General features: G+C 52.7%; 5 protein-coding genes across 5 annotated transcripts; 2 read left to right on the plus strand and 3 right to left on the minus strand.

The window, feature by feature from the left end:
- Window positions 1-814: 814 nt before the first annotated feature.
- J4E93_006745 (uncharacterized protein) lies at window positions 815-1,537 on the minus strand (the record flags this gene model as incomplete). Its single annotated transcript, XM_049344656.1, has 1 exon — window positions 815-1,537. One exon carries the CDS (start codon window positions 1,535-1,537, stop codon window positions 815-817), a length of 723 nt encoding a protein of 240 aa, XP_049198310.1.
- Window positions 1,538-4,442: 2,905 nt separating this feature from the next.
- DML1 (mtDNA inheritance, partitioning of the mitochondrial organelle) lies at window positions 4,443-6,205 on the minus strand (the record flags this gene model as incomplete). The annotated part of the gene is made up of 4 exons (XM_049344657.1): window positions 4,443-4,710; window positions 4,805-5,370; window positions 5,421-6,080; window positions 6,134-6,205. The coding sequence occupies 4 exons, from the start codon at window positions 6,203-6,205 to the stop codon at window positions 4,443-4,445; spliced, it is 1,566 nt and encodes a 521-aa protein (XP_049198311.1).
- A 2,000-nt stretch (window positions 6,206-8,205) lies between these two features.
- On the plus strand, window positions 8,206-10,137 carry J4E93_006747 (uncharacterized protein; the record flags this gene model as incomplete). Its single annotated transcript, XM_049344658.1, has 2 exons — window positions 8,206-9,645; window positions 9,691-10,137. 2 exons carry the CDS (start codon window positions 8,206-8,208, stop codon window positions 10,135-10,137), a joined length of 1,887 nt encoding a protein of 628 aa, XP_049198312.1.
- A 729-nt stretch (window positions 10,138-10,866) lies between these two features.
- J4E93_006748 (uncharacterized protein) lies at window positions 10,867-12,804 on the plus strand (the record flags this gene model as incomplete). The annotated part of the gene is made up of 2 exons (XM_049344659.1): window positions 10,867-10,887; window positions 10,951-12,804. The coding sequence occupies 2 exons, from the start codon at window positions 10,867-10,869 to the stop codon at window positions 12,802-12,804; spliced, it is 1,875 nt and encodes a 624-aa protein (XP_049198313.1).
- A 66-nt stretch (window positions 12,805-12,870) lies between these two features.
- J4E93_006749 (uncharacterized protein) lies at window positions 12,871-13,575 on the minus strand (the record flags this gene model as incomplete). Its single annotated transcript, XM_049344660.1, has 1 exon — window positions 12,871-13,575. The coding sequence occupies one exon, from the start codon at window positions 13,573-13,575 to the stop codon at window positions 12,871-12,873; it is 705 nt and encodes a 234-aa protein (XP_049198314.1).
- Between the last annotated feature and the right edge of the window lie 237 nt (window positions 13,576-13,812).

Genomic DNA, 13,812 nt, shown 5'->3' on the forward strand with positions numbered 1-13,812 from the left:
CTAACATGGGATTTCAGGGCAGATTTGTGGAGAAGGGTTGCGTATGCCATGGGATTTGGATGTGTCGAGGGGTGCGGGTAAGGCTGATCGGCATCTTTCGGGTGTTGCGGCATGACGTACGGTAAACTTCCTTTTCAGGCAACTTCGGATTGGTGTCGATGGCGGTGTTAGCGTGTATACGCGCGCTGACCCCTGGGGCGATCACCCTGATCCGGCCTACCAGCCTCGCAGCACCTGCGCGCTCCCTACGCGTCGAAAGAGCCAGAATGACAATAACGATGCGAGTCACGTCAACATGAAGTACGGAAGCCACAAGTCATACAATGGAAAGCAGCGCGATCGACTCAACCAACAAAAAGCGCGTCGCGCAAGTCAATCACTCAATGGTACTCTCTCAGAAGCCGGTTAACCTCGTGATAGATTACTACAGTTACATGAGCTATCTAGATTACATCCAGAAGGCCACCGTCATTACTTTTCGTTCGATACATTACTCCAAACCATTCCGCGCAATCGCGTATCGCAAGACACTGTAATAAATGCTTGCTGATAGGGCGCATACAAAACGCTCATGGCCAAGCCATGTGACGCATTCGCCATGACCGGGCCACGCCACCAAAGAAGAGCATTAAAGGTCATTAGTGATTACAAGAGAACGTCGTAATGCGTTGCCCGTCTATCCTCCGTGTGCCCGTGTCGTCGTTGTGTGGGGGATTAAAAGGGGGTTGGGTGAAGTCTTGCGATGAAGGAGAGTAAGAAAAGCGAAAAGTGTGCTTTTGTACATCTTGTACAAAGAGTAGTAGAAGCCGACCGCTTAGACGAAGTAAGCGAGAGCGGCAGCACCGGCCATGAAGGCAGCGAGGGGCTTGGTGGAGCTAGCAGCGCCAGTGTACTCAGGGTAGCCGGGGGAGGTAGCGGATGAGGCGTGTCCAGTGGATGATGAGGCGGTACCGACGGGTGTGGACGCGTGGGAGGACGCAGGGGGAACAACGACAGTGGTAGTCTCCTCAGCAGGAGGAGGAGGGGCGTATCCGGAGGAAGACGCCTCGGGGACGACGGGAGTGGAAGTCTCGGGGATGGGGACAGACTCAGTGATAACAGGAGGGGGAGGGGCGTATCCGGAGGAAGACGCCTCGGGGACGACGGGAGTGGAAGTCTCAGGGATGGGGAAAGACTCGGTGATAACGGGAGGGATGGGCACAGATGAGGTGACGACAGGAGGGACCACAGGGTAGGTGGAAACCGCTGGGATGGGCACAGACTCAGTGATGACGGGAGGGACGACTGGGTAGGTGGAAACCTCCGGGACAGGTACAGACGAGGTGACGACGGGAGGGACCACAGGGTAGGTGGATGGCTTGGGTACGTAAGGAGTGGAGCTGGGAGGAATGACAACAGTCGAGGTGATGGTGACCTCGGTGGTGCTGGAGACCTCTGGCACGTAGGGCTTGGAGCTCGAGTATGGCACGTAAGGCTTGGAGCTCGAGTACGGCACGGTGATGGTCTCAGTCTCCGGGCAGGGAGAGCTGGAGCTCATGGGTGGTACGTAGATGGAGGTGGACGTAACGACTGGGGGAGTGTAGGTCGAAGTCTCAACCGGAGGAGTGTAGGTCGATGTCACAACCGGAGGAGTGTAGGTGGAGGATGGCACAACAGGTGTGCTTGACTCCGGGCACGGGGTGCTGGAACTCGCCGGTGGGGTGTAGATGGAAGTGGACGTAACGACTGGCGGCGTGTAGGTCGATGTCTTAACGGGAGGAGTGTAGGTCGACGTCTGAACCGGAGGAGTGTAGGTGGAAGACGGCACAACAGGGGTGCTTGACTCCGGGCAAGGCGTGCTGGAGGAGACATGGGGCACGCTTGAAGACTCATGAACCGGGTAGCTGGAAGTGACGACAGGTGGGACGTAAGTCGAAGAGGTCACAACCGGAGGCATGCTGCTGCTCTCTTCCTCGCAAGGAGTGCTGGACGCCTCGTAGGGCTTGCTCACGGATGGAGAGGGAGCGTACTCGGACTATATGTTGTTAGAGCTGAGCGCTTCAACAGCTGGCGGTACTTGTGTTAACATACAGAGGAAGGTACAGCGTAACCGCCACTGCTGGAGGCGCCGTAGCCGCCACCGTAGGGAGCAGCGTAGACAGCGCCCACAAGGGCCATCGTTGCCAAGGAGTATCTCATCTTGTTCTGACGAGAGGTGTTGGATATATCAAGGAGTAAAGAGTATTACTAGGTGATGGGTGCGAAGCGAAAGTAACAGAGCAACCGTAACGAAAGAGCTGCTGTGTTGAAGATCGAAGACTTGATGAAGCTTGAGAGGCACGATAGATGAGACTGAGGAGGACTGCGAACCTAATATACTCATTAGGGGAGGCGGGATCTTCACACCCTACCAGCCATCTGCTTTGCCCTACCCGTGGGAAAGCCACAACAGGGTCGCATCCACGCACAACGGTTGAGGGGCTCCGAAGTCGTTCCCCACATTCATCCGGGCGTTTTTAGTTCCAAATCACCTCAAGTCGATCATGTTCGTAATCTCGGCCATACCACGGGATGAGGCTCTCTCAGTATGGCAGGCGTCTCTAAGAACGTTTGCTGGCCAAGTTTACCCTAGCAACCGGCTGCGAAAATCGCTAGTCAACGAGCGACTTACCTAAATTGTAGCTGCATGCATAAGGCTACCAGGATAATCGATGGTTAGGAGAACACGACGCCCTGCGTTCTCATGCATGCTGACTTGGTGACCGTTTTGGTAGCCGCAGAGGTTGGAACTTACAGCTGTATTCCAGCCACCCCACAAACCGATGGTGAGTGGCAGTGACATAACGTTGTCCAAACATGGCATAAGTCTTCAGCCGCACCAATGAAACGCCATCGAACCGTTTTCCTGTATTCCATGTATTCAATGTGTCACCGGGTAACACGAGGTCGTCTTATGAGTCCGAAATCCAAACAACCAAGTACATTTGCGCGGACTGCAGGGCCGCTAAGACATCGTGGGCTTTGGTCTGTCGTGAACACAAGCTGTGCCCCAGCACAATGGGACTTCGGCCGACGGCGGTCTCAGTGGCATCTTGGAAGATCGTCTATACTATTGTTTAGCATGACAGCGATAAACAAGCTTCCTTGGGCGCATTGTTGAGAAACTGTACAATGTTGCGACCACGCACTGTAGCAAGGATTATCTTACATCATCCCGAGAATTGCGCGCGCATTGGGACGCGCTGACCAAACTTTCCACCTCTTTGCACGCGGCAGAGCTGTAGTAATGAGATTCGTGCATGGCGTGGACTCTCCTCCGTTTTTTTTGCTGTCCTTGGGCGCGTGGCCGGCTTCAATCAATAGCTTTGAGCGTTTGTACCGGCCACTGTCAGGAGCTAAGACGGTGGCTTGCAGGTGTGTTTATCGAAAATCCAGGGTGTTTCCATATCGTGAACTTTTCGGCGCATTGCAATTGGCGGACTTACTGGAGGCTGGTAGTGTCCCAGCCAGACTGCTGCAACGTTCGCATGCCCTCGCTACCCCGCGTTACCCCGATCAGTGCATCCGGCACTGATCATGATGGTAATCGCAGTCAGAAACAGAGTTTTCCTGACTGTCGTTGTACGACCGGCTGCGCGTCAGCTTACGGCAGCTGTAGATAGTTCCTGCAGCAGCTGCCGCCGCCGTTCGGAACTTAATTGGCTGATTGCGACTGGCCCCAACCTAGCAAGAACACCTAGCCATATCATGCATCGCAGTCAGAGTTGGGTTCCAGACAACGGTTGTTGTGGTGTTCGGGCGAGCAAGAGCTGCCGCGCACACCTGCAGTTCAGCTACCCGGCGCTTCGTACAAGCGTCCGCGAACGCGTAACGGTTCAGCAGCAGGCTCCACCCTGCATACGCGCGAGCAGTAACACCTTCATCGATATCACCAGATCATGTCTTGGCCCACCAGCAGATCGCGGCCTTGGTCCGGCTCAATCCGAAGTTGGGCTTACGATCAGGAAAGAGAGGTCGTCCAACAGCGCGCAACTTGCAATGCGTTGCCCTGGCGATCAAGCCCGAACTGCGGCGTAACGAAGCACCCTGCAACACGACTAATTCAGTATGATGTCAGTATGGCGATTTATCGCGTGCTCTCCCTGAACCGAGCTCGAAAGGGTCTGGTCTTTCCACGTTCGGTCTTCCTTGTACCGCCATGGCGGCACCTCAACATCCGTCAAATGTCGCAGTGCTTGGTCAGTGGTGAAAAGCTCTTCGAGAAACTCCGAGCCTGCACATCCGCTAAGAGTGGTGCAAAGGTATGTGTTGTAGTGGTGTCACCAAAGTGTTGTGTCGCGGATCAATCTGTCGTGGCTGGCGGTAATATCCTTGTGTATTGAGGCCAGTGGCAGACGCGCTGTCATTTCCACAAAGACACTGTGCGCCAGCCACGCGTAAAAGCCAAGCTCGTTGCAATGCGACTAATCGTCGTCATCGCTTTCTGATCCACTATCCCAGCCTTCATCGTATTCCTCCGCGAGGACTTGTAAGCCGTTGCATAGCGCTTCCTTTTCTTCAATACCGCCCATTCGCTTGACGATCTGCTCGACAGCTCGGATCTGATCAGCGACAGTGGTACTTGTCGTCAGCCCCGTGTGTACAGCAAGCTTAGTGGAGTGACCGGACCCTACGTCTAGCATCGAACGAGGAAAGCTGTCAAGCAGAGGAAATAGTAGCGGTGCAGCAAATCTGAAACGCGTCAGCGTGAATTCCACGTTTTGCGCCCAATTTGCAAGCGCTGATGATACAATCTACACATCGATGGCGACGAAGTGGCACATACCTTTGCACTGCTGGTCCACTATCGAACCTGTCGTGAGGATCCCGTTCGTTATCTTCAGACAGGGCCCACTCTCCACGAGAAGCCTCTGCCCGCCCAAAAACGTGCTCTTTCTTTCCCTTCCTGGTAGCCGTTCTGTAATCACGAGTGAAGGTATCAATGTCGAAATGGCTTAGTCGATCGTCGCCCTCACTTGTCTGCCTTGATGTCATAGAACCAACCTTTTCCGCTTTCTCGGCTTCATCGAAAGCCTTATCTGACAGTACCTCCGGATCTGCAGCACTCATCTCGAGCTTCGCTATACGTCGTTTTCCGGTACTGTTGATAGTGTTTTCCAAGTCCTGAAGCGTTCCGCGCCCGCCCAAAGATGCTCTCAAACGTGAGGATATGGTCATGCTTTCCAGACCCATGACTTGTAAAGCTGCAATATGCCAGGGAGAAGTTGCATCTAACGATAGGTAGCTTGGTAGTTTGGCAGGGCTGTTCGACATCGGGACGTATACTGACGACTGCTCCCCAAGTATTTGAAGAGATCGCGCCGAGTTTGCCACTTGTTGTATGCGTCTTTCCTGCTCTGTGTTATTCTTTACTTGTTTCCAGAAACTTGAATAGAACCTACTCGAGGAGTCGACGAGTTGGCGCCATGGTCACCTAAGCCCCATGTCCAAATGCTCATCTTTCCATACTCATCTCTCAGCCTTTCGAGCCATCCCGAGGCCCAACCGCCCCAGGCGTCATCAACACCTGTGAAGATCTGGAGCCCTTGAATGCCATCACATTCTTCGAAAAATGGTCGCAGATCTCTGTCAACCAGATCTACTTCCCTCTCAAGCTTCTCGAAAAGCTCCATCCCTACGTCCCAGCTCTCAAAGGGCATGAGCTTGTCGTTGACGTCGAACTCCGACAGCTGAACAATGGACTTTGGATGATAGTAGACACGGCTATAGTCTGACCAGTATCTGACAGAAGATGTATTGAGCGGGGGAGGCTGTAGGCCAGCATCGAGGTGCTCTTGATAGGTGGATTGTGGGATCGTCTCTGTTGCGCGCTGTACAATAGGCTTCGATGGCCAGACACCATTCTGATCTAGTATACTTCTGTCGTCTTCAGCCTCGTACAGCGCATTGATCTTTCTCATGCTACCAAAAGCACCTTTGAGGTCGTATATGAGCGTCCTTGGCGTGAAAGTATCTGATCCATCAGGAGCAACGCCTGGCCTGAACAGTATGTCATGGTTCACAGGCGACTCTGGCTCGGGCGGATATGTGAAGTAAGACTCCTGCGAGAACATTAGATGAGACGACGACAGAACGCCAAGAATTCGTGACTTACTTGGGTGTTCCAGAAGTGAGTGCCCAGGTAGTTGCTCTGCTTGCCGAACTGCAAAGTCACGATTTCATGCATGGCGACAGATGATTCGTAGTCGTTTAACAGATACAGCTGTACAAGCGATGCCTTGGAGTTGATGTGAGAGTGGGAGATGAGTTGACTGACGATGGTGCAGACGGAGATAAACGGTGATTGGCGAGATCAAGCTCTGTCATTTGCCCCGCACGTGCACACGCGATGAGGAAAGAGCTGCTCCACCACGTCCCAATCCATGACCTGCTACCAAGAGGCTCGTTTCTGTTGATTACAACACGCCTTGGGGGTTTACACCGTCTTTCAAATCAACATAGTATAATTCGTGTTGTGGTGATATCCTCAGGGTGTGCTATAATTGTTAGGTGCGACTACGGCCATTAGCGGACATGATGAGGCGGGCAAAAGATGGGGTTCAGAGTGATTTGCACATATCCTATGCGGAACGTATAGTATGAAGGCGCGTCAGCCAGAGATTCAAAGGCGCTCTCTCATCAATCACGCATGTGTCATGTAGATTCATGCTCATTCACGACCCATGTTCATCAAGCCGTTCTCTTTTCGCTCGCCAAATAGTGCTCTCGTTATATAACCGGGCGCGTGGTATCGACGCTCAGTTGGAACATAATATTGTGTCATGAGTGTGTCTGCGCGCTTGCAGAACGATGATGTACTACGGCTGCCAGTGCGGTCTGCGAGATGATCAATATATCGGCTACATTTAGTGCTCGGTCTTTAGAGGAAGCTTGGGCGATAAGCCCTCTACCGTTCACTTGCATGTCTGGCATGTAGTATTCATCAGGCAGTCGCCCGACTGTAGTCCGTGCCATGCCCTATGACAAGCCAATCGGAAACGCGTCTTACAAGACCTCCTACAGCGGCGTGTCTCTGCTCTAGCATGTGTAGAGACTTAGGCCAACCGGCAGGTGGTCTTTGCAGTAGTGCGTGCCCTATGAAGGAGAGCACGCTCTTCAAGCCTATAGCGACAGCGGCTGTCAGACGCGCCTGGCCTGAAGGTCACCCCATGAAACAAAGAACATGGGCTTCTGCGTTTGTAAGAACACGACAGGGGGAACTCTGTTGACCGCTTCGCGGGATGCAGATGTTCTGGTCCAGCTGCACGATCGGCCATGTAGGCTGCCAAACCGCACAAGCTTCCCGCACGCCATGACCTGTGTATGCTTGCAGATCGCCGTTGCGGTCCTTATTCTCGTTGTTTCCGGGCGATAGCGCGATGCAGCTATGTCGTTCATGGAAGCTCCAGGTCGTTCCGACGTAGGTGTTGAGCGCGACGCGTCGTCGCGCATGGCAGACGCGAGCGAGACGCGCGATTGGTAGTCACAGCGAGCTGGAATTGTTTCCGAAGGTTTGGCGTCCAATAGCGAGGATGGTTTGTCTGTATATCGTACGTCATTCGGCGGTGTGGAGGGGGTTTTGACGTCTTTTGCTGGTGTTCCCGCCTGGAGTACCTGCCTTTCGCGCTAGCGCCTAGTTGTTAGCGCGATATCTCGCTCTGGCTCGTTTGCTTCTCCGTTATCTGTCTCATACACGAGCACATCAGCCTATCACAAGATCGACCTACATCTGGCATCACTGCGATGTCTCAAGATCCTGGCGGTCAGGCCTGAATGGCTGGCATACCGCGTCCGATGGCGCCCCCGGTGTCCCAACTGCCTTCTCTTGGCACTCTGACTGCCCGTCACCCATTGTTTGTAGTGACTAAATCCGAACTCGCGGGCACCCGTATTGTAATGACGAAACTTCAACTTGCGGTCACCTTCCACTTTGATTGACTCAACCTCCTGCTTTTGCGTTTCTCCATTCGATCCTGCCACGCCTGATCTCTACCACTCTCGTACTCTGGTCCGATCACCTCCATTGTCTGGTCCTGACGGATCGCTCACGAGTTCAGCAAGTCTTGGATGAGAAAATCACAGATACAATAACTGACATTCTCGACTCATCACCCTAATCGAAATCACTCATCGCGTATTAGGCGCCAGCCAACAGATCTCCCATCGCACCTCGCCACGAACCAAACTATGGTTTCAGACAGCAAGCCCAGTTCGCATTCCACCAGCGCAAGCAATACGGCTAACACATCACCTGTACATCATGAGGCCTTGACAAGGCTTCGCGAGGTCCTTCCCGATAATCTTTGGCCGGAGGTACGCCCAGCACTCTCAGAAGACGTATCATTCGGCAAAGCAGAGCTTCAACACGGGAGGGTACTGATCGGCCACGTCTGCTCGGACAAAGAACAGGGACAAGATACTGTCGAAGAACGCGCCTTGTGGGCACATCTCTGGAAGATCGATTGCAGAGGAGGTGCTGTACTCAGTTTTTACTACAATACCCAAGAGGAGCTCAGAATTGGCGAGCCAAAGTTTCGCAAGGTCGACTTCCAGACATGGTGTTGCATGATCGCTACAGACCAGTCACCTGTAGGCTCTTCTGGTGGCGCATGGGAGAGGCGCCTCAAGACAGTCGTAAAGATTGCTCTCCTTGGGAGTGGATACTTGAACCCAAAAGATAATACATTTCCAGATCTGGCGACACTTATCAGTGTCATCAACAAGCGCAAGCCTACCCACGAAACCAGTTCTTCTTCAGTGCGAAACGCCAACGGCAAGCGTCCGTCGGAGAGGGACGACCTAGAGACATTCGTCGAACAGATCATGGAACCTGAGTCTGAGGACGACTATCTGGATGGAGGTAACGAGGAAGATGCATCTCTGACAGAACCTAGCAGTACCGCTCACGCGCCTTCTGCAAAGAAGTCTGGTATGAAAACATCGCATATACAAGAACTACAAGAGGCATTTCCGCCTACAGTCTGGCCACGTGTCGAGAACTGCAGCGAGGACGTCGGCAAACTCTACCCCGGAAAAGTCTATCTTGGATTTTTACCATCTGCCAAATCGCCGAGCGGTTTACCACAGGAGGTTTGGGCGAGGGTCAAAGGGAAAGCGTCCGCCAAAAGGTCTGGACACATTCTGTGCTACTGGAACGACGGCAGATCGGCAAACTTGAGGGATGAAGATCTCGTTAGTAAGATAAATTTCGACAAGCCTTTTCGATATCTCGGAGATCCTGAAGCACGCCAGAAGAAGAAAGAAGCACGCGATCCCTGGCGGGCTTCGGTAGCCGTCTGTGTACGGGCAGCGCTCGTCCATGCAGGAATGATTGACGGAGACGAGCTCTCAATCCAGACTAAAGCACCACGAGCCGCTGAGATCATTCGCCAAAACCGGGAGAGACTTGAGACCAACACTGCAAAACCCGCTGATGTAGAAGCCTCGGACAACATCAATCTTTCATCGAGCACTGATATCACTGTCAGTTCTTCAAGCATCCCGGTTGCAGACATGAGGCCCAAAAAGCGTCGTATGGACTCTGATCACGAAGCTGGTAATGATGTTGGAGATTCAGTTTCGTTGGCCATGACACCAGCCCCGAGAGGATTCGCAGCCGTAAGCTCGGTAAGTCACTAAACAGCTCTTAATACCCTTCTAACCCTCGATCAGATATCCCCGTCGATACAGTTTCTCAGGAGGGCTCGTGAGAACGGGCCAGGCTCTCTATCTTACGAGCTTGCCGCTTCCAAGAAGAGATGTGCGACTCTCGAAGCCGACGCAGAGCGACAGAAGAGAGAGAACGAACAGCTTCAAGAAGCATGCAAAGAGGAGACTGTTGGCGCAGTGACTCTTCGAAGTGAGTTGGCTGTCGCCTGTGAGAAGATAGCGAAACTCGAGCGAGATGGCGCGGAGCTACAAGCAGAGATGGGCAGTCTCAAAAAGTTGAGACAAGCGCATGTCGAACATGCCCAGCACATTCTACTCGAAGTCATGGCTTTCGACATTGGTGAGCGAGATGGCACCGACCCAGAAACGGCAAGCCGAGACGCTAAGAGCCAGTACGTCGAGACCTACGGTATCGAAGTTGAAGTCGGAGCGCTGGGCGATATGGCCTGAGTGCGTCTAACATTTCTGACAACTCAGCGATCCTGACCATGCTACTCTCATCTGGTTGTTGCTTACCATGCGCAAAAGTTGCGGTCAGTGGAAGCGCTTTGGCTGTTAGTCAGGCTCCATGTGCGTATACATGATACAGTCGTTGCTATGTATGCAGCCTATGCAGCAAAATTGGCAGGCCATGAGGTTATCTGTATGTTAATTTCCTTTTTGGGTTGCTTTCCAACAGTGTGCATTTACTACTTTCTCTCTATCCACTGTTAGTGCAGCACTTGGTTAGGCCTCTTTAGAGTACCTCGGAACTGAGCTGGACGTGTCTAATCACTTGTACAGCCGAAAATTACTCCTTCGGTATAATTTGCGCACTGCAGTGAATGCATTCTCTTTTGTTATGATCTCCTAGGTAATCCGACGACGCTAGCTGCATTAGTAACGCGGTGCGCCCTCCCTCGTCTCCTACGACTTGTACTGTATCGGCACTGCGCTATCAATCTGATCACGCATAAGCACACTGGATATACAGTCGCGACAACACAGACTCATATCTATAGCGCTATATCTGTTCAAGCAAAGTGGTACAACCTAGAGACCAGGTGAGTCCCTTCTTTTCTCAATTGCAAAACAACACCCAAGCAGGTTCAGATGCCCTAGAAATCATAGTGGCCGGCGGTAAATGAATGGTGGAACGCGATAGCAATTACTAACTACAAGACAGAGGAATATACTCACATGGCGCTCGCTATCCAAGAGGTTCGCAGACTCGCGCCATCGCGACATGCAGTGTCTGCTGATAGAGGCTAACAACTACAACAGCCCACTAAAGATGTACGCATCAACAAAGCGGTACTCAAAGAACAGCAAAACAAGCACCCCGCGGTGCTCGCAAAGCTACGCAACGCTATCCCAACCGACTGCTATCCTACAGTGGAAGCATCACAACAGGACATATACTATGGACGTCCGTTCTACCCCGGTAAAGTCCTCCTCGGTACAAACGATGGTACTCGCGTGTGGGGCTATCTGCGCCGGATAATGAGTAATCATAAGACGACGATGGAAGTACACTACGAGGACAACCGCGGCGGTGACGCAACGGATCATACACCATTTGCGCAGTCGCAGTTTGTACCATGGTGTCGCCTTGTCGCAGACGATGCGTGTCCTCTTGGTACTGCAGCTTGGGAGGAGCGATTGAAGATAGTGATTAAGATCGTGATGTTGGAGGCTGGCTACTCGGAAGCCACGGTATCTGGTTTACCCGCCGATCTACTTACATCAATACGGAAGAATGTCGAGAAGGGTCTGCACAACGTGTCGCAAGCAGCCCGGGCTAGGCCAAGTATACAATCGTCGGCGGGCCTAATAGCAGCTCCTGTTGCATCGGCTTCCGCCCCCAGGCACACTGTTGAGGCCAAGAACAGTATCGTACTCAATATGTCGAAGCCTCAACCGCAGAAGACTGCAGCGACACACTACATCAAGGTACTGAAAGACCACATCCTCACCGACCATTGGTTCCAGACGCGTCCCATGGCGGCCCATGAAGAACGAGCAATCACCTTGTTAGAGCCAGATAGCAAGGAACACTTCGCCCTATTTCCTGGTAAAGTCCTCCTAGGATATCTCCGTGACGCCGAAAACACACCAGTATGGGCAGCGTTCCGCCATCCCAAACCCACTGCCAAAATACAGACACTGTCGGGACCGTGGCGCATGTGCTTCTTCGATGATAACCTGTTCGAGGTCCAACTGCCTGAAACACTAGACGGCGCCATTGAATTCGCGCCTGCGTTCCAGCTACTCACTGAGAGTAAAGACAACGTCGGTACACGCAAAATCTGGTTTGCTAGAATCAGCACGTGTGCACGTGTTGCGCTCATCGACGCTGGACTCCAGGACGACGAGGGCTTTCAGACTCGAGTAGACGCACGGCCTAAAGAGCTGGCGGCGGTGATCAAGAAGGCGTGGGCGCGACTACGACGAACACTCCAGGGAGGTGGACGGGAAGAGGCTTTGCCGACGCGATACCGCCAGTATGGGAAAAATCGTACAGCGGACGCTTCTGCTGTAGGCGCTATAGCACATGGCCAAACACAAGCGCCTACCGTCACCCAACCCAGGAATGACGAACAGCAAGCAAAGTCGCCCCCGGAAGATCTCATCCAAGATCTTATCGAGATATCCGAAGACGAAGACGACATCATGGAATCGGGCTACCAGCTCCGCGCATCCAGTCCCTGGCCCACTTTCCCGAAGCGCGAATTGTTCACCCCAGCGCCCATTTCTACCACTATGAACAAGAAACAAAAGATCGCTCCGTCCAACCGCACTTCGTTGCTTGACTTCATCAACCTGACTACTGCCATCGATACCCCGGATACCGCTGCGCTTGAAGAACAGGTCCGCACATTGACTGAAGCCAAGACATCTCTGGAAAACACTGTTGGTGATATGAAAGTACAGATCAACGACTACAAGAAGAAGAACCATGAGTTGCAGGTGTTCAAGGCTAAGCATGTTGAGCACTGTCAAGCTGTGATGCTCAAGCTGCTGACGCAGAGGAACGTAAGGAACGGAAGTAGTGAGGTGGATGCGGAAAAAGATGCGAAGATGGAGTATACTCAGGTCTACGGTCTTGCTATTGTGGAGGATATTGGAGAGGATTGAGAGGGCTACTGTTGACTATACGGATGTAAGACTTTGGATTGTTGTTTTGGTTACAGGGATCTCCGCTCAGAAGCCACCAATACCGTCATCGCTGTCGTAGTCGTAAGACCAGTTACGATCAGCGTCTCTGTCCTCTTGTCTTTCTTGTACACCTGTCAAAGCCTTCCATTCCCGTTCCTCCACCGGTTTTCCCAGCCCAATAGATAACTGCAAATCCTCGTCCTCACCATCAAGCGCATGGTAGCTCCACACATAGTCCACATCCGAAATACAATGAGGTTCAGTCACGGCGCCAATGCGGCATTTTACTTTAAGCAGCTCGACTGCGACGACTGAACCTTCTTCGCCAGGAGAGGTCATGTTGGACGCCGAGTCTACCCGTCGGAAGGGTAGTTGAACTTGGGTTTGCGGGGTTTCCGTAGCCTCGGTTATGGGCTCGTGTGACACGGTCGCACGCTTGTGGCTTGGAGATTTGGAAGTTTGGAGGCCGGTGACGAAGTAGATTGGCTTGTTTTGTTGCGATAGCTTGCGGAGAAAGCCTTGTGTGCTGGTGTCGTTGCGTAAGGTGTCGAAGAGTTGCGATGGGTCGGTCAGGGCGATGTGGGAAGTGGACTCTGCGTCTTCTTTCTTCGAACGGGCAGCCTTTTGTATGGAGTCCGAAGCTACTGAGGGGTTGATAGAGTCGGAAGGAGCGCTTAGAGGATTGGTAGTGATTTGCCCGAGCGCAATAGATGTTGATGGCAGTGGTTCTGGGAGATGTAGAATCGACATGTCTGAAGCAGATCTGTATTGAGATTTGCGGCTAAGCTGGGTATCTTGGGTTGGTGAGAAAGAGTGTAGGTGAGACCAAGACGAGGAGATGCAGGACACTCAAATATGAGCGCTGGCTAGGACCAGCGGTGAAGTTATATTTCGACGCTGTGGACTTGGCCCAGTCTTCAATCGCACCATGACATAACTGCTGATGCTCATGCGTTAGCATAACGTCTCTGCGCTTGATGCTAGTTC

Source organism: Alternaria ventricosa, assembly GCF_023758065.1.
Source record: "Alternaria ventricosa strain BMP 2768 chromosome Unknown scaffold_11, whole genome shotgun sequence".
Classification (NCBI taxonomy): domain Eukaryota; kingdom Fungi; phylum Ascomycota; class Dothideomycetes; order Pleosporales; family Pleosporaceae; genus Alternaria; species Alternaria ventricosa.